General features: G+C 34.0%; 1 protein-coding gene and 1 long non-coding RNA gene across 2 annotated transcripts; both read left to right on the forward strand.

The window, feature by feature from the left end:
* The first annotated feature begins 3,457 nt into the window (after positions 1-3,457).
* LOC145303932 (uncharacterized) lies at positions 3,458-5,697 on the forward strand. The gene is made up of 3 exons (XR_013873873.1): positions 3,458-3,760; positions 4,560-4,673; positions 5,463-5,697. It is a non-coding gene; the product is annotated as an uncharacterized LOC145303932 (long non-coding RNA).
* A 10-nt stretch (positions 5,698-5,707) lies between these two features.
* Positions 5,708-7,375, forward strand: LOC145304378 (uncharacterized). Its single transcript, XM_080146254.1, has 4 exons — positions 5,708-6,027; positions 6,267-6,323; positions 6,761-6,801; positions 7,193-7,375. The coding sequence occupies exons 1-4, from the start codon at positions 5,838-5,840 to the stop codon at positions 7,373-7,375; spliced, it is 471 nt and encodes a 156-aa protein (XP_080002380.1). The 5' UTR covers positions 5,708-5,837.
* The last annotated feature ends 9,979 nt before the right edge of the window (positions 7,376-17,354 follow it).

The following is a 17,354-nucleotide window of genomic DNA, read 5'->3' on the forward strand; positions in this document are numbered from 1 at the left end:
ATTTCTTTATTTTCATATATAATAATTCATTTTAAATAAAATAACAACTATTTCTTTTTTACGCAACAAGAATTTGCTTAATAAGCATATCAAATATAACATTCATAAATAAAACAAGAATTTGCCTAATAAGCATATCAAATATAACATTCATAAATAAAAGTTTAACACTTTAAATTTTTTAAAATCATCTAATTTATTTCAGGAAAAAAGACTTGTTATCATAAAATAAATTACTTTAAAAGACAAATTACTAAAAATACTAAAATTACTAAAATACACTAAAAAAAAAAAAACTAAACAAATACCTAAACTACAAAAAATGACAAACATAAAAATAAACACTAAAAAACAAAATACTTTACAAAAAAAAATTACACTTTGAAAATACACTATAAAATAATACACTTTTAAAGTAAAAAATATGCAAAAATATAGACCTACATCAAAAAAACTTGACTTAATTAAAAAATACTCTCAACACAATAAAAAAATGAAATTATCAGCAAAAGTAGGTTTATATCAGCCTTCCTTTTCTCATCTCATTGGAAGCCTGCTGGTTTTCTTAAGCTTGGTGTAGCTTTAAAGCACTTTAAACTGTAACCCTGTAAATTTAACCTGGTCAACTGTAAGACTCCACTGATTGAAGCATATCATAGGAGGGTGTTGACCATGGTCTGCATGTTATATAAATTATAAATTTTTTATAAAATTGTAATCTTATCAAATGTAGATTCGAAAATATATATTCATTCATTCAAATATTAACATTTTAATATTTTAACATTTTTCATATATAAGACGACATTCAAAACGAAATACTTTACACAATTTATATTTATCAGGGATGCCAAATTTTAATTACTGCCTCCCCGAAGGATAACGCGAAAATTTAACGCAGTTACACAGTTTGCCCAAACAACCAACACACAGCAATCCAACAACCACCCCCGCAGCACCAATCACAGCCATAACAAAATGCTGCCAACTATTAGTCAACCAATCAATCGAGGTATTATACAGATGTACAAACCAATCTTCTGTAACCTCTACAACAAAAGCATGTGAATTAACAGCCAATTCCGAAAGTTTAGCCTCTTCCACAGACTCCAACACCTGTCCTATCTCTCCCTTATCCAACAAATGCTCAAAATTCAACGGTACCTTCAGCCAACTATCCTCCAGCCGTTTAGTCTGAACCAGCTGCATTCCTGCCCCCTTGTTGCCCAGATATAATCCAGGTTTAACTCTCACAAATACTGGATTTTTCCTGCACTCGACAGCCATCAACAAGGAAACATTTTTAACTAATCTTGTGAACGGTTCTACAGCAACAATTCTATTGTCCATGAACAAAGAAAAATGACCAAGATAACACGGCAAATTCACTCCTAAAGTCACATTCAACCATCTTTTTTTACACACAGACACAAGTTCCATCTCCCCTAGATGTTGTACCAACAAATTTCCGACTTGTTTGATGTTGGAATGAAACAAATTATTCTCCCAACACCCCTGTTCTGCCTGCAAAATCCTTTCCACCTGATGGTATGAAGAAGTTAGCTGTAATAATAAAGCACCATCCTCCTCCTTTCTACGCATCCAAGGAAAAAAATTCTTTTTAGCTGTTGTAATCCACAAAAATAGATCCGGAACGCTGGTATGAAAATAATGCAAATCAGTCAGAAAGTCAGAAAACTCCACTTTTTTCCCCAGTTTCAATCCCAACGAAAACTGTGGAGAAATCGCCAACCAACTTTGGCCACCCTGATTACTAGCATCATCCGCCATATTAGAAAATGTAAACAAAGTTAAATTTACAATTTCAACAGTCCGAAAATAACTAAAATGACGTCTATCTTCATGTGATTTATTGTGAACTATCACTCGATCAAGCCCAAGCCGCAGATCAGACTCCAGACAATGTGCACCAATGAACTGATCCTCAAGAAAACAACTGTTATCAGGTAACATTGAAATTTGTATATTTTTCAAATAACTTGTAATTTGAACTTCTTGAAAAGTGTTAGGCACAAAGGTATTATTTAAATAAATACCATCCCCTCTGCACTGAGGGTCAATTCCATACGTCATCATATCCTCATACAGAATGGTACCATTTATGAAATAAGTCATTGACCGGTCATAAAACGCTACAGGCAACCGTCGTCCATCTATGTCTAACACCCTCTGTTCCTCCATCCTTTTACAATCTTCACTAGAAATTAACTCATCACTACTAACCACAGCTGGTGCCCCTAAATGTATATGGCTATATTTGCCACAATACCAGGTGTGAACCGTTCTGTCGACGTGACATTGTACCGCGGGCAGAAATCTCACTCCTACTTTTTTTAACAGGTGACCACTGATTGTTCCATTAAATTCATGCTGTCCAAACACTGTACATTCTGAAGCCCTCAATTCAGGACCATCGCCAACACACTCCTTTACTAGCACAGGTATCACGTCAGCCCCACAGGATATTAAACACAATCCCCAAATTAAAAAATATTTACCTGATTTGAATTTATTATTATGACCAGACATTATTAGCTGATAACTGTTCACCAGTCCACCCGCAAATATCAACTGATTTAGCCTTTCATTGTAGAGCAACTCTCCACCTACTAGCTTTGTCAGCACATATTTGTTATTAAAATAATCAAATAACAATTCATGAACTCTTATTATAGTATATTTTTATAATATTATAATATCAAAAATAATTATTATCAGCTCTCCTTTCCCTACTTTTTCCGTCCTCGAGTTCCTATCTGAACATGTACCACAGGACCCCCTACCTGAGATCTTAACCTCCTCCCAGTGTCCCATAAATATTTCGCCACCCGTGATCCACTTTTCTTAATTGTTACTAATCTTTCAGGTGAAGATTGCGGCGGCGCCATAGTCAAAAACGACTGTTCCGATGGAATCTCAACCTCGTCAAAATTACCCTCAACTACAGGAGCAGGCACCACAGATTCATCTGTCACTCCCACCTCTACTCCTTCACCTACAGGTATATTTTCTCTATTAATATTCCACTCATTTCCATCCCCTGAAACTCTGTCATTATCAACCGCAACCTCACTCTCCTTCTCCTGGATCTCGTCACTCTGTCTTTCCTCTGCCAATTCAAAACCATCATTTTCAGATGACAAATACACAACATCTTCACTCTCTCTCTCCTCTACAGTTTCCCTCTCTACAGGCATATTATCCACCTCCAAAAATATCTCATCGGAAGGGCAAATTTCAGGTAAAGGAAAAACGTTAAAATTAACCTCCTCTCCTAAAACTTCCGTTCGAGCATGAATTTTTCGAATTTTATCTCTAGCCACAACCTGATTTTTCTTGATAGGATTATTCCTAAAAGGTGCCAATTCATACAATGCATCCGAAAATTTCTTAACCACAATAAAAGGCCCCCCATAAAAAGACTGTAATTTCTTGGACACGTCAGTCTTCACAATATTAAAGAAAGCATAACAAACATCTGTCACCCTCAATGCTTCCTTCTGTACTCTGTGTTTATTTTGAACCTCTAAATATAACTTGGATTTTGTAGAAATTCTCTTAATTACATCCTCCATATTTTTCAGAAATTCCAAATACGACCGCGAGGATGAAGATTCAACAGACGGAACTGGTGATAGAAAATCGAGGGGAATACGTGGCTGACGACCGAAAACCAGAAAAAATGGAGAATAGCCAGTTCTAGAACTCTTGGAGCAGTTAATCACTAACGTAGCCAAAGGTAATTTTTTAGCCCAGTCCTTAGTTCCATGATTTTCATCTACTTTCAAAGCAGCATACAAACTCTGATTTTGCCTCTCTACAGGATTCGAATTTGGATTCCTGGGAGGAACTAGGACAGTATCCACCCCCAATCCTTTCATCACCCCTTTAAACACACTGCTTGTAAAATTCGTACCTCTATCCGATCTCAAAGCCCTAAATAAACCATAGGTAGGTACAAAATTTTCCAATATAGCCTTTACAGTTGTTTCAGTTTTAGCATCAACCAACGGACATGTAAAAACATATCTAGAAAATAAGCAAACCATGATTAAGACAAATTTAACCGTCTGTCCCTGATGATAACATGGAGTCCAAGGACCAACTAGGTCCACTGACATATTAGCAAAAACTTCACTACTTTGAACAGAATGAGTTATAGGTGAAACATGTTTAGGATTACTTCCAGCCTTTTTCAAACATGTAATACAACTTCGCATTCTCGATTCCACAAACTTGTTCACGCCAGGCATAAAAATTCTCTCATTTATTTTACGTATTGTCTCCTGCACACCTCTATGTCCAGAACCATATCCACCATGAGCTGAATCAAATATATCATTGTATAAGGAAAGAGGCACTACAGGCCTCTCGACAAAACCCCCTTCGGCCAAAGGCTGTCTGAAAATTACAACCCCCTCTAGCACATACATATGGCCAATAAGATTGTACAATAGTTCTTTTCTGCCCGATAACTCCGCCCTCTCATAAGAAGACAACTGTCTCCTTTCCAATATCCATAACCTTATTTCATTTAGAATCTCGTCCTGCTGAAGACTACGTTGCCAGACAAACTCAACATCCACCTCATCCTCTGCAGAATGTACCTGCATAATGGAATAGATTTGATCCAGAAATGGTGAATCATCCAGGTAAGGATCCAAAATTTTATTATCTGTCTCTCTACACTCCTGACAATCCTTCAGTCGATGTTCCTTACAATCTAACTCAGTTCTCGACAAATAATCTACGTTCACATGCTTAGTCCCCTGTCGATGGATAACTGTAAAGTCAAAACTTTGCAAGAAAGTTATCCATCGATAGGTGACACCGTTTATTGATCCTTTAGCCCAACGTTTATAATGCACTAGTGAAATACTGTCTGTCCGAACCAAAAATTCACGAAACCTACAAAAGTGTAAAAAATTCTTTAATGCATATACTAATGCACCTAATTCTCCTTTATAAGAAGGATAATTTTGTTCCGCAGCATTACACTTTTTACTACAGACACCGAACACTCTCTCTACACCATCCTGTTCTTGCGAAATAATCCCTGCAAAATACTGAGAACTATAATCTACGTCCACGATAAAAAGATTAGGATTATCCCATTGAGGATAGCCTTTACACATCTCAGTCTTGAACATTTCCATAAATTCAGTCCATACTCTATTCAATTCTTCTGTCCACTTTATTATAGTGTCATTCCTGTGACTATCCAACATGCACGACCTCTTGGCATAATCAGCAAAATATCCTCTGTAATAATTGGTAAATCCCAAAAACTTCTGTAACTCCTTCCCTGTTCTAGGCTTGCCCCAATCCTTAATCCGTTCCAAATATGCAGGATTCATTTTCAATCCATCGGCACTAATAATATGCCCCAAATAATGGCATTCTCTAGTCAATAAATCACACTTATCTAAATTCAATTTCAGGTTGACCTGCCTAAGAACTTGAAACAGTGCCTGCAGATGCTCTACATGTTCCTCTGGACTTGATGAAAACACGATCAGATCGTCCAAGTAACTGATACAGAATCCATACATTCCTGGCAGGATAGACAGCACCTTATCCATCAGAGCACAGAACAGGCTGGGTGCATTACACAACCCAAATGGCAACCTGTTAAACAAATACATCCTGTTTGCTGCACTAAAAGCTGTCAACGGTTTAGAGTCATCGAATGGTAGGCAGCTGTCAAATCAAGAGTACTGAACACCTTGCCAGAACCCAGCTTCGTCAGATTATCAGAAATCAGTGGCAGCGGCCACGCCACCCGCTTAGTCACGTTGTTCAAATTGCGAAAATCGATGACAAACCTCAACTTCGCCTCTGCTCCAGGTGCAGCCTTCTTTTTCACAGCAAAAATAGGACTAGACCAATCCGAGAAACCCTCTTCAATAATGCCGGCGTCCAACCATTTGGTTAACTGTTCTTTCAACTTAGCATCGTACTCTGGATTCAACGGAATATTTCTGGCCTTCACAGGTTTAGCTCCAGGTAACAATTCTATATTATATGTCATTAATCGACAATCACCAATATCTGAATCATTCATTGAAAAGATATCAAAATTTTCCAAACAAATTTTAATAATCCTAGGTTTCAATTCTGGATTTTCTTTAATCATCTGGTTTTCATCTAACTTCAATTTTTGAATAATAAACTGTACCCGTTCATGCATTTTTTGCCCCGACAACTTTTCTGGCTTATCCAACTCATTAATTGTTTTATTACAGGTGACATCTTGATTATCCATGACGAAACAATGCCCCATCTTCACATTTCTCAGCAAGGTAATAGGTTTTATTGACGCATTAACTAAATTAACCACGCAGGATCCATCTTTCCGTGGCTGATACACTCCCTCAATAATCATAATCCCATTGCCACTTGTCATCTTAGAAGAATTAGGGGACACATACCAAAACCCATCAGTCTTTAATCCAGCCACATGCACAACAGCTGTAGATCCTCCAGGATAAAAAATAGTTTTGTCCAGCAACTTCACATTATACTTCGTTGAATATAACTCTCCAAACCCACCCCCCTCCTTTATCCCTGGCAAGGTAGGTTTAGATGGAATTTCAGAATTCATTCGTCCGGACAAAATAGGAATTTTCTGTATCTCCGCCACCACCTGTTTCTGTATACAGGAATTAATAGGAACAGATTCCCCACAAAATTCAAACTTATCCTCATCCAAACAAATATTAATTTTATTCTTTTTCAGGAAATCAGATCCAAGATTCACCAACCTACTCGTCACCTCAGGTACATAGAATATCTCAGTAAACACAACTTGAGTTCCAGCAAATCTAAATTTCAACTCGACATATCCAATAATATTAACTTTCTTTAAATCTACTGAATACGCTGATAATTTAGCAGGACAAAACTCAATTCCATGTTTATCAAGAATTTCTCTAGATATTAAAGAATTAAAATTATTTCCTGTATCAATAATTCCTAACTCCTTCACCGTAATATCAGCCCCTGGCACAAAGAAATCTAAATCTACACAAATAGGCATTTTCGTTATCTTCAAAAACTTCACAATCTCTTGAAAACACTAGTCATTTCTATCCATATATCTTCGAATTAAAATCTCAATGCAGGATTACAAATAATTAATATATCCATGTTAATTAATTTTAAATTTTAGATATACATCATTCCACTACACAGCAGTCAGCCCTCCATCCGTCACCAGCCGCCAACATACTGTTCGATTTATGAAATCCTGTACATCTTCCAGACTACCAGCATCACACAGCTATACACCAAGTCTTTTCTCATACAAGTAAGTACCTCTCAAAGTTTTAACATTTACTCCAACTTTGCATAGGTACCTATCAAAATATAATATATAGTAAATATATATATATAAATATATATATATATTGTTTTCATTAACACGATCACACCTTGACTGAAGAATAAGCAAGACAGTAATACTTTATAAAGTTGAGAGCAATTATATGAATACAAAACAGCAAAATTAACTAATTACACATAGCAAACCCAGAAAAAAAAATCAACTACAGTACTATAACCTATATAATGAATACGAATAAAAGAACGATCTATAAATTTCATCCCAAAATGAAATTTGTATATCGAATCAATCATATCCATTACATAGGATATTGCTGAAAATTGTTCCTAGCTATGTCAGCAATCATAGCCTCATACTGTTTCTCATCTCTGCTCTTTTCAGAATCCACAGCAGGCCCCACCTGATTGACTGTCTTCTTCAGAAACTGCTCAGGTATTACCCTATTATTAGGCACTCCAGGACCTTCTTTCTTTTCGCTACCCGCTGAGAAAAACCTAGCTTTGGTCTTTCCTATGCGAGAATCAGGAGCTGGCGGCTTACCGTCTCTCTTCTGCCAGCAACTAGCCACTACATGACCTTTTTTCCCACAATACCAACAAATCATAGTTTTAGCCTTCGAATTCAGAGCCCCAATCACGTTCTCAACCTGATCCCAAGGAATATCATCATCCCCTTCAATCCACGCATTATTATCGCCAATCTCAGTCCTACCCTCCCAATCAGATACATGCACTTCACTGATTACAGGCCTAGCTTTTACCTCCCTAGAATCCTCTAGCTTCAACCCTTCCATAGCCTGAGAATAACAGGACGTTACATTTTCAGGTGAAACGTGTCCAGAACGGGCCCAGCTTATGTAATGCTGACCTCTGCGAATCAAATAAGTCAAGAAAGCACTGTAATCTTCCAGGTAATGCATAGATTCAATGAAATTAGTCATATCTCTAGCTAAATCAGAAAACAGCAAATTCTTAGCCACATTATTGTAAAAATCACGCCAAGATTGTCTAGAAATTTGACCAGGATGCATAAGCCTAAACAGCCGTAACTTAGCATTGAAGAACACATCCACATTCTGACCACTCTTTTGTTTCAGGGCGTAGAAGAATTCAGTAGCTGACTCTGTATCTGCAAAGGGTATCACCAACCTTCTTATCAACAGGTAATAACCTAAAGCACTTAGGGAAGCATTAGCCTCCGGCGTAATAAGCCTCCCCATCTTCTTCCCTTTGCACTCAAAAATCCTATTGTACAGGACGTCCTTGAAAAGCATAGGATCCTCCAACTTTGCGAACCGAGCAACCCTCCATAAGGATAAGAAATAATCCTCAAAATCAATGTTTCCATCCCAAAATGGAGCATCCCGCACAAAATCACTATCCCACTTGACTCCTCTTACAAGACAAAACTCCTTAAACTGCTCCTCTACAGTCTGTTGGCTTACACTACCGCCGGCCACCTTTTTATAGGCCTTAAGCACTTCAGCCCTCTCCTCAATTAAAGGAAATATATCCAACAATTGATTCTCATATTCGGTCAGACAACTCTCACGAACATTCATCCAATTTCCATTCCCAACCGGACCCAAAAACTCAATCTGCGAAAACTTCAGATGTCCAGGAGCACTTTTCACCCTTTTAGCCTCAAAATTTGTAGAATCCAATTTAGCCTCCACACTCAAACGATTAATGAAAGATGTATTAAACGAATCATCTCCCGTCAACTTGACTGCAGATACACTAGCCCCCATACTTGTCTCATACAAAAAACCGCTAATATCCCCATCCGCTGGCAATTGCGCCACCTTTTTCTTAATAGTAGCCAAATCAACATCATAGCCTAACTTCTTATGCTCATCAGAATTCTTGAACTCTTTCACCTTATTCTCCAGCCGTTTATTCGCCGCCGTTAGCTTATCCACCTGACCTTTGACAGTCGTATGCTCCTTTAACATTGCCCTAACATATTTTTTTATGCTTTCAGGCACAACGTCATTCTCCACCTCGCGCAACGCCGACTCCACATTTGCATTGGCACCTGCACCAACATCCTCAGCCACAGCATCATCCTCCTCCCAATTTTCGGGAGTTCCATCATCATCCTGACTGTCAGTCTCCCGAGGACGCTTAGGCGGCCGTCCACGCTTGCCTTCATTTTTACCCCGCTCTCCTTTTTCTCCATCAGCCATATCCGAGCACTAGAACTAGATTCGCCGTGAAATTTAGATCAGAAGAGTTAAAGAATGAAATTCCACAGAAACCTAAAATATAAATCAAGTTAGAAATATAAAAAAAATAAAACAAAACTGTGAAAAATCCGAGATAAAAAAATCTCAAAAAGTGATTGAATTCAAATTAAACACCACTTCCCCCACCCTTAACTCAGTAGCAGGTCTAAATAACACGTAGCACAATAAGACTGCGCCAAATGTGACATAGACAGACTTACATAAGTTAATGATAGAGTAGACTTAATATTCAATTCAAAATGCAAACAGATTTTTAAGTATTTATTATATTGGATTAAATGCAGTTTTTGAGTAAATAAGATTATATATAGATACTTTATTTAGAAATGATTAAATATATTAATAATTCAAAACTACTGATTATTTAAGCTGGAAAGTTCTGAAGTAGCAGGATGTCTGTCTGTATATCAGGACACCAAGCAACAGGATGACTGTCTGTTTAATTAATACAATGTATTAATTAACTATGCACTTTGAAGGGGTAGAATATCTGCCTATGCAAACTAGCTAAAGTAGTAGGATGTCTGTAAATAGCTGTATTGGTCTTAATAAAGACTCGAACCCAAACCAGATAATGTTCTGTGTTAGGACTCTCAATATCAACTGACTTAAATATATTTTCTCTTTATTCTTTCTGAGAGCAATTGAAGAGTAATTAAGAGTAACAACTAAAATATGTCTGCAAACTTAAATATATGACATCACAACATAAATATATGACAGAACTCTGGTTACTAGAATAATTCATAGTACAATTGGAAAAAAATTAATAACCATCATATATTGATCTTGGGATTTAAATTATTTGCAATGGTGATAAAACAAAACTACGCTATCTGTAGATTAAAATTGTTGGTTGAAAAGTTTAAACACTGCCACTTTGAACCAAACAATAAATCTTCAATAAAAGTACCCAAAGTTACAATGAATAAAACTTTGGGTGCCAGGAAAATTTATAGTCCAATATCCTCTCCCTCCCTGCCTTCTTCCCTGATTTATACAAATGTCATATTAAAAGCGAAGCTTTTCTATAATTAGGGTAGGTCCGTCCGTCCGTCCGTAACGGATAGCTTTTTCGTTAATTTAAGCATGCTAGAATTGTCCTATCGATTTCAAACTTTGCATGGTGATTCCTTTAATAGCTAGGTACGATTTAGAAAGCGTAGCAACTCTATAATCATTACCAGAAAGTCCGTACGTCCATTTTAAACATGTCGATTTTTTACTTTTTTAACAACAAATTTTTATCTGATCCAATCATCCAATTAATCTGATGTTTGGTATATTAATTCCTGGGACAACAAATTATAATGTTATAAGCGAAGCAACTCGATAATCAAGTCCTAAAAATGTAAGTATGTCCATAAACATTATCCTGTATCAAGCAGTTTTTCAACAAATTTACTTACAATTTTGGTTCGACTCTTATACATTTATATTCTGATTATTCAGTTCTGACACTATACAAATTTTAATGTCCGTTTGTCCTACCGTTTCAGTGCTTCGCTTTTATGGATGTTGTCCTCCTTGTTTTGATAAGTTTTCATTAATTTTGTGACAAGTATTATTAGAAATAAATTGGAAAACAAAAATCATACATTCATTTTGAAAGGATTATCTACCATTTCGGACTAAATAATCTATAATACAAAGTAGAATGATGTCTGTCCGTCCGTCCGTCCGTCCGTCTGTCTGTCCGTCTGAAGCTTATGTTCTTGGTAACCACTGAACCGATCGGATTCTACTCTTCAGGGTATATACCTATTGGTCCTGTGGTGGTTTTAAGCTATTTTCTTGGGGGGTGGGACACCCCCAACCCTCCCAAGAACAAAAAAATACCCCCCATTTTTTTTTTTTTTTTTTTTTTTTATTTGCTGAAGATTTCCTAGGTCCTTTGTTAAAAAATATTTTTTATTCCAGCATTTATTTTGAATGAAAGAATAGCAACATTCTCTCACTAAAAACAATAAATATTAATTTTTTTTATCACCTCTTGGGGCAAAGCCCCTAGAGGCTAGGGGCGAAGCCGCTAGTTATTATATATTGTGGCTTAGGCCCCAGGGATCACAAGGGATAAGACAATGGTCGATAAATTGATGTACATCCCCAAGTATACAATTAGTAGTAAAAACGTTTACTTAATAAACAAACGAATCAAAACTCTCATAAGGTCCACAAAGTTGTTAAGCCAACGAATAAGAAAACGTTATTATAAAACGTTGGTGACTAGTGTAATAATCAGCCCATTGTCCCCCTCCCTTCTGCTTCGGCCCCTAGCCTCTAGACTCCAAATAAAAGGAAATAATACAAAGTAAATAAAACAAGGATGACAACATCCATAAGTCATAGTTAAGAATAAAGAGATTTAAAGAGAATTTGTTAAGGTTAAGGATAGTTATTTCTTTCATCGTATTATAAACGGCTTTCCGCGGATATAGAATGTACCATTATTAGATTAAAACCAGTTTTTTTTAGACCCGAGGTGCCGATGGCACAGCTAAAAAACACTGGTTTTAATCTTATGATTGTACATTTTTATATTCGTAGAAAGCTGGATATAATACGATGCTAGACATAGTTTTTTCGTATGGATGAGAACCGGTTCCTATCCACCGGATTCGAATGAATACAAGAAATTATTTTATTTATTGCTGAATCAAGAAGGTAAAGGACAATGAAATTTAAATCATTATTACTTCACTCTCTCAATTCACACTTGCATTTTTAGGGGGGTATGACAAAAATACAGTTATTGCACCATTCACAGAAAATATCACCTTCTTAATAAACTAAAGAATGTAGCTGTTCAAAATTAGTATTTATTTTTTTTTATGTAAAATTAAATATGTTGAAAAATCTCCTAAAATTTATTGAAAAAATCATCCAATTATGTTATAAAAATCATTAGTATCTTTCTGAAGATTGCGAAAGCATGAAACTTTAAGTTAAAGATAAATAAGATTGAAGTAAAAAACGTTGTTTTACTATAAAATGTTATTGCACCATATTTACTATTCTAGGTCATTTATGTTTCAAATATTCAAAAACTAGAGTTGGCTCGATATAACTATCTCCCTATTGGCTAGTTTTCTATATGCATATCTATTTCTCAATAAATCTCTTTTCCTCACCCGGCATTACTATTTAAACGGAAGTAAATATTTAATAATTTAAATGATCTTAAAAAGATTTTAAATTATATTTTTTTCTTTACATTACCATCACCAAAGGGTTTATTATATGATTACAATTTTAGTTTAATATTTGAACACACAAAGTGTCGCCACAATCGAATTCTTTTAAAACAGAGTTTTCTTAAATTAGTTATATTATAAATTTAAATTTTCTTTTTTATGATTAGAAATTAAATACTTCATTATAATGTAAATAGCAACATGGAATGAAAAAAATGAATTTATTTTTAATAAAGTAAAATAATTGGTCTTATCGTTCTGGGCAATGAGAGTTTATTATGGATTATTGGAGCACTATGAGTTTTCAACGAATATTTCTTGGAGAACTTGAGCTCATTTATAGACATTTATTTCCTATATAGATCTGACATGGATCTTGAAGCAATTAAGCAGGCCGTTTTGAACATGTTAAAAATTGGAAGATTTCATTAAATAAAAGTTATCGCAAATATACTTAGTAAATGATTTTTCAACAAATTATGCCTTAAAAACCGGTTTAAAGGCCACCTAGATGCTAGGGACGTAGCCTCTTGTTTTCCTATTTTTCTAGTTTTTCTAGTATTCCTACACATTTTCAGTTTTATTCATTAACCATTTTTTTTTCCAATATCCATTGGCAAACACCTAAATAAACACGATATATACAATGTTTAATTTAATTTATTTTGTTAATGAACCTAGGCTGGAACGTAAAATTCACCAACCTCACATAGTACGCCATTCACAGTTTATTTGAATAAAAAATAGGTTTTTATAGAGTTATTGAAGTAACGAGGCTACTCTAAAATATCATTTTAGAATATTTCTCGGAATTTTTAATGATAAATTTGACTTGTGCATTGAAAAAATATATCAAAGTGCAAATTACAGCAGTGGAAAAAAACTTGATTAAATTTTTTTTGGTTCATTGATAATCATAAGATATATAAAAATTTTAAATCTTATCTAATTTATTCTGTCACATTTTTTACAGTCATTTTTGGTGGCTTTTATTAAATTATTAAAAAGGGCATTTATTTTGAAATTTTACTAAAAAGCTTTGTGAACTCTTAGTGCTTTCATAAGTACCAATTCCATTTCAGGCTCTCCAGGTGGAATCTTTCACCTGGATTCTATTCTATACTTTATATTCTTTGAGTTACATACGTCCAAATATATTTGTATGTGAAAATATTTTTTGTCTGCTTTTCAAGAAGGACAGCTGATTTTATTGACAAAAAGCCTTAAAAACCCTATTGGTAAAATTTAATTAATCAGCAACAGAAAGCTGAAGTCATAAATAAAGATTCTCTTGGCCAAGAGGCATCTTCTCCAGTAACATAATCAAATGTTGATGAATTACATCAAAGGGGTTGGGGAGTACAAAGAAGATAAGTACAGATCACAGTGACTAGTTAGACAAAACTAGAAGAGATTAATTTGTATTATAAACTATATACTGTTAAATATTTTGTTTTATTTTCATTTATTTACATTTAAAATAAGTAAAAATTAGTATTATGAACATTTTATCACGTTTCTCAGTGATTAGAAGGTACTATTCAACCCTTGAAAAATATTAGTGTCTTACTTAGAAACACCTCTAATGGAAGTGATATAAACATTAATTGCTTGGTCCTTTTGGACAGAGATGAAAATTTATCTTTATCTGTAAGTATATTGTTTTGATTTTGATAAGTATGATTTACCACAGTTTTAATTTTTAAGGGTCAGTTTTATGGGTCCAACCCCTCCCTTCCCCAAAAGTTCTTGCATGGATGTACTCACCAGTATGTATAAATCAGCTGTTTAAAAACAAACATAGGAGCACTACCTATAATATAAATTTTGAGACCAATATTTTTGTAAAATTTTTTAAGGCTTGCACATAAAATTGAATTTTAAACCATTGTGAATAGGATAAAGAAAGCTGGATGCGAGTTGTTCTGGCTTTTAGTAAATTATTACAAAAGGTATTTATTTTAAATATTTTTCTTGAATAGTTACTGAAATCTTGTGATTTACTAAAAGCCAGATTACTTTTTGGACTTTTAAAAGTTCCAATTTTACTTCAGGCTAGCCAGGCAGAATTTTCTACCTGGAATCTATTATATACATTATCTGCTTCTGGAGGGTAAAGATTTGTTTAACCTGAAAATTTTAAAAAGAAAAAATTACCAATAACTTAGGAGTCCTATTGGCAACCCCAACAATTTTGATTCATCTGACTAATAATAATTATAATCACATACTCAATACCTAGGGTTTTATCTAATACATACATTAATCCTGATAACCTACAAATTATAATTGCTCCCTTCAAAAAGACACCATTCTTCTTCAAGTCAACTGTGATGTGATGGCAACATGTAATATTAGTATAATATAAAGCATGACCCTCGAAAAAGTATTTTTTAGCATCTGCAGCCCTTATTTCTCAATGAATTATTAAAAAATGTATATGTCCTTGTTCTCTATAGATTTCCATATAAGTAGATATAAAAGTTTTAATTTTACCTCCATTAACTCCGGAGATTTTTAGAGCTAAAGTTTTGAAAAAGTGACTGAGAAAAATAATTTTTTTTTGTTTCTCATAATTTTTGGATGGTTATATTATGTTTTTCTGGCAACTGAATAATAATACACAAAGAAAAACAAATTAACTAATTATTTCTTTTTTATTCCACCAAAAAATATCAATTTTATATGGCAAAAAATACTACTGAATGAATTGATTATTTGCAAATTTTAGGTTATTTATTTACCCTTATTTATTAAAAGGATTAATTATGACAGTTGCTCCGCCCCCTTTTCTGACATCTCAATCATTTAATAGGGGGTTAATTAAGTTTTTTAGACTAAAAAATCATTATGTTTTAATTTTATTTTCTTTATAACTTCTTTGTTATTAAAGTTAGGATTATGAAACAAAAACAATTTTCCTGCTATATTCATAAAGATTTATTTGGTTTTTTAATCTAAAACAAATTTGCCTAATAAGTAAGTTTTTCAAAATATCATTAAACTAAAAAGACTCAAAAAATATGTGTAAAAAAATGCTTTTTACTCAAAGCCTAAATTTTTTTTTTCATTTTTGTATAAAGTTTCTGCTAGTAACAAAAATAAAAGGCCTTCTACCTTAATTTTGCTAAAAAAGTTGTTTCATGTTAAAAGTTACTTTTTCCTCAGTCACTTTTTCAAAATTTTAGCTCTAAAAATCTCCTGTGTTAATGGAGGTAAAAAAAATATTTTTATATCTACTTATGTGGAAATCTATAGAGAACAAGGACGTATACATTTTTTAATAATTCATTGAGAAATAAGGGCTGCAGATGCTAAAAAATACTTTTTCGAGGGTCATACTGTATATGTATAACTTCTAACACGTAATTTAAAAATTAAACTAGGGTGTTTCAATATTTCTAATATGTCATATATAAATGGCTTAGGTACAAAAAATTTCTTACAGACAGACAAACCTACATTTTACTACTTGAAAGAACTGGTTTCATATTGTAATCTATAATTCGTATGATACAAATTTTGATGAGTAATTGGATTTTGAGGAAAGATTCGTCTTTATGACACGTCATGGTCTTATCTACTTGTCCTTTTTTGGTTCTAACTTTCCTTCTGTCAGGTCTGGAATATGTCACGTTGAAAAGTTAAGATCACCTTGAGAGAGATTAATTAATTAGTCCTTTGAGATAGGAAAATTCAGATTGTTTTGAGCTTGGTAAACTTTAAAAAAAATAGAAATTACCGTAATAAAAAGTTTTTCTCCTCGCGATAGTTTCAAAAATGAAATATGGGACAATCTAAAAGTATTAGGGTATGTTTGTTTATTTTTATATAAAGTAACCATAGTAATTTAATATGTACAATACCTAACCATAACAGTTTAGTAGAGACCTTTTAGCAAATATGTTTCTATAATAATTGATTTAGAAATGTAATAAAAATTAACGACTATATGTAAAAAAAAACATTTTGTAATAGTTATTTCTTGCATCGTATTATAAACAGCTTTCTAGAATGTACAATTATAAGATTAAAACCAGTTTTTTTAGCCCCGAGGTGCCGAAGGCACGGGCTAAAAAACTGGTTTTAATCTCATGATTGTACATTTTTATATTCGTAGAAAGCTGGATATAATACGATGCTAGACATAGTTTTTTCGTATGGATGAGAACCGGTTCCTATCCACCGGATTCGAATGAATACAAGAAATTATTTTATTTATTGCTGAATCAAGAAGGTAAAGGACAATGAAATTTAAATCATTATTACTTCACTCTCTCAATCCCTCACTTTAGATATAAAATATGTTTCACTAGCGGCTACGCCCCTAGAGGCCTATAGTGCTTTTAAATTTTTTTTATTTTTAAATATTTAATTTGAGAAATAATTTGTCTATGGTCAATCAGCTGTTAAATTCATGTCTCTACACAGCGCCACTACGCTAGCGACACTATGCGGCGGGAATATTTAAATTTTTTTTGATTTTATTGTGATTTCTCTTAGGAGGGTGGTGGTACCCTCCCCCAAAATAGTTATACACCTTCCC

The sequence above is a fragment of the Acartia tonsa genome, chromosome 13, assembly GCF_053477335.1.
Source record: "Acartia tonsa isolate MP-2025a chromosome 13, ASM5347733v1, whole genome shotgun sequence".
NCBI classification, from domain to species: domain Eukaryota; kingdom Metazoa; phylum Arthropoda; class Copepoda; order Calanoida; family Acartiidae; genus Acartia; species Acartia tonsa.

Excerpts from the sequence above, each read along its gene's own strand:
- LOC145304378 (XM_080146254.1), top strand. The coding sequence starts at position 5,838 with ATGACAAACCTCAACTTCGCCTCTGCTCCAGGTGCAGCCTTCTTTTTC. Across the intron at positions 6,324-6,760 it reads TCTTCACATTTCTCAGCAAG|GAAATCAGATCCAAGATTCA; the intron begins GTAATAGGTTTT and ends ATTCTTTTTCAG. Across the intron at positions 6,802-7,192 it reads CAACCTACTCGTCACCTCAG|ATATACATCATTCCACTACA; the intron begins GTACATAGAATA and ends TTTAAATTTTAG.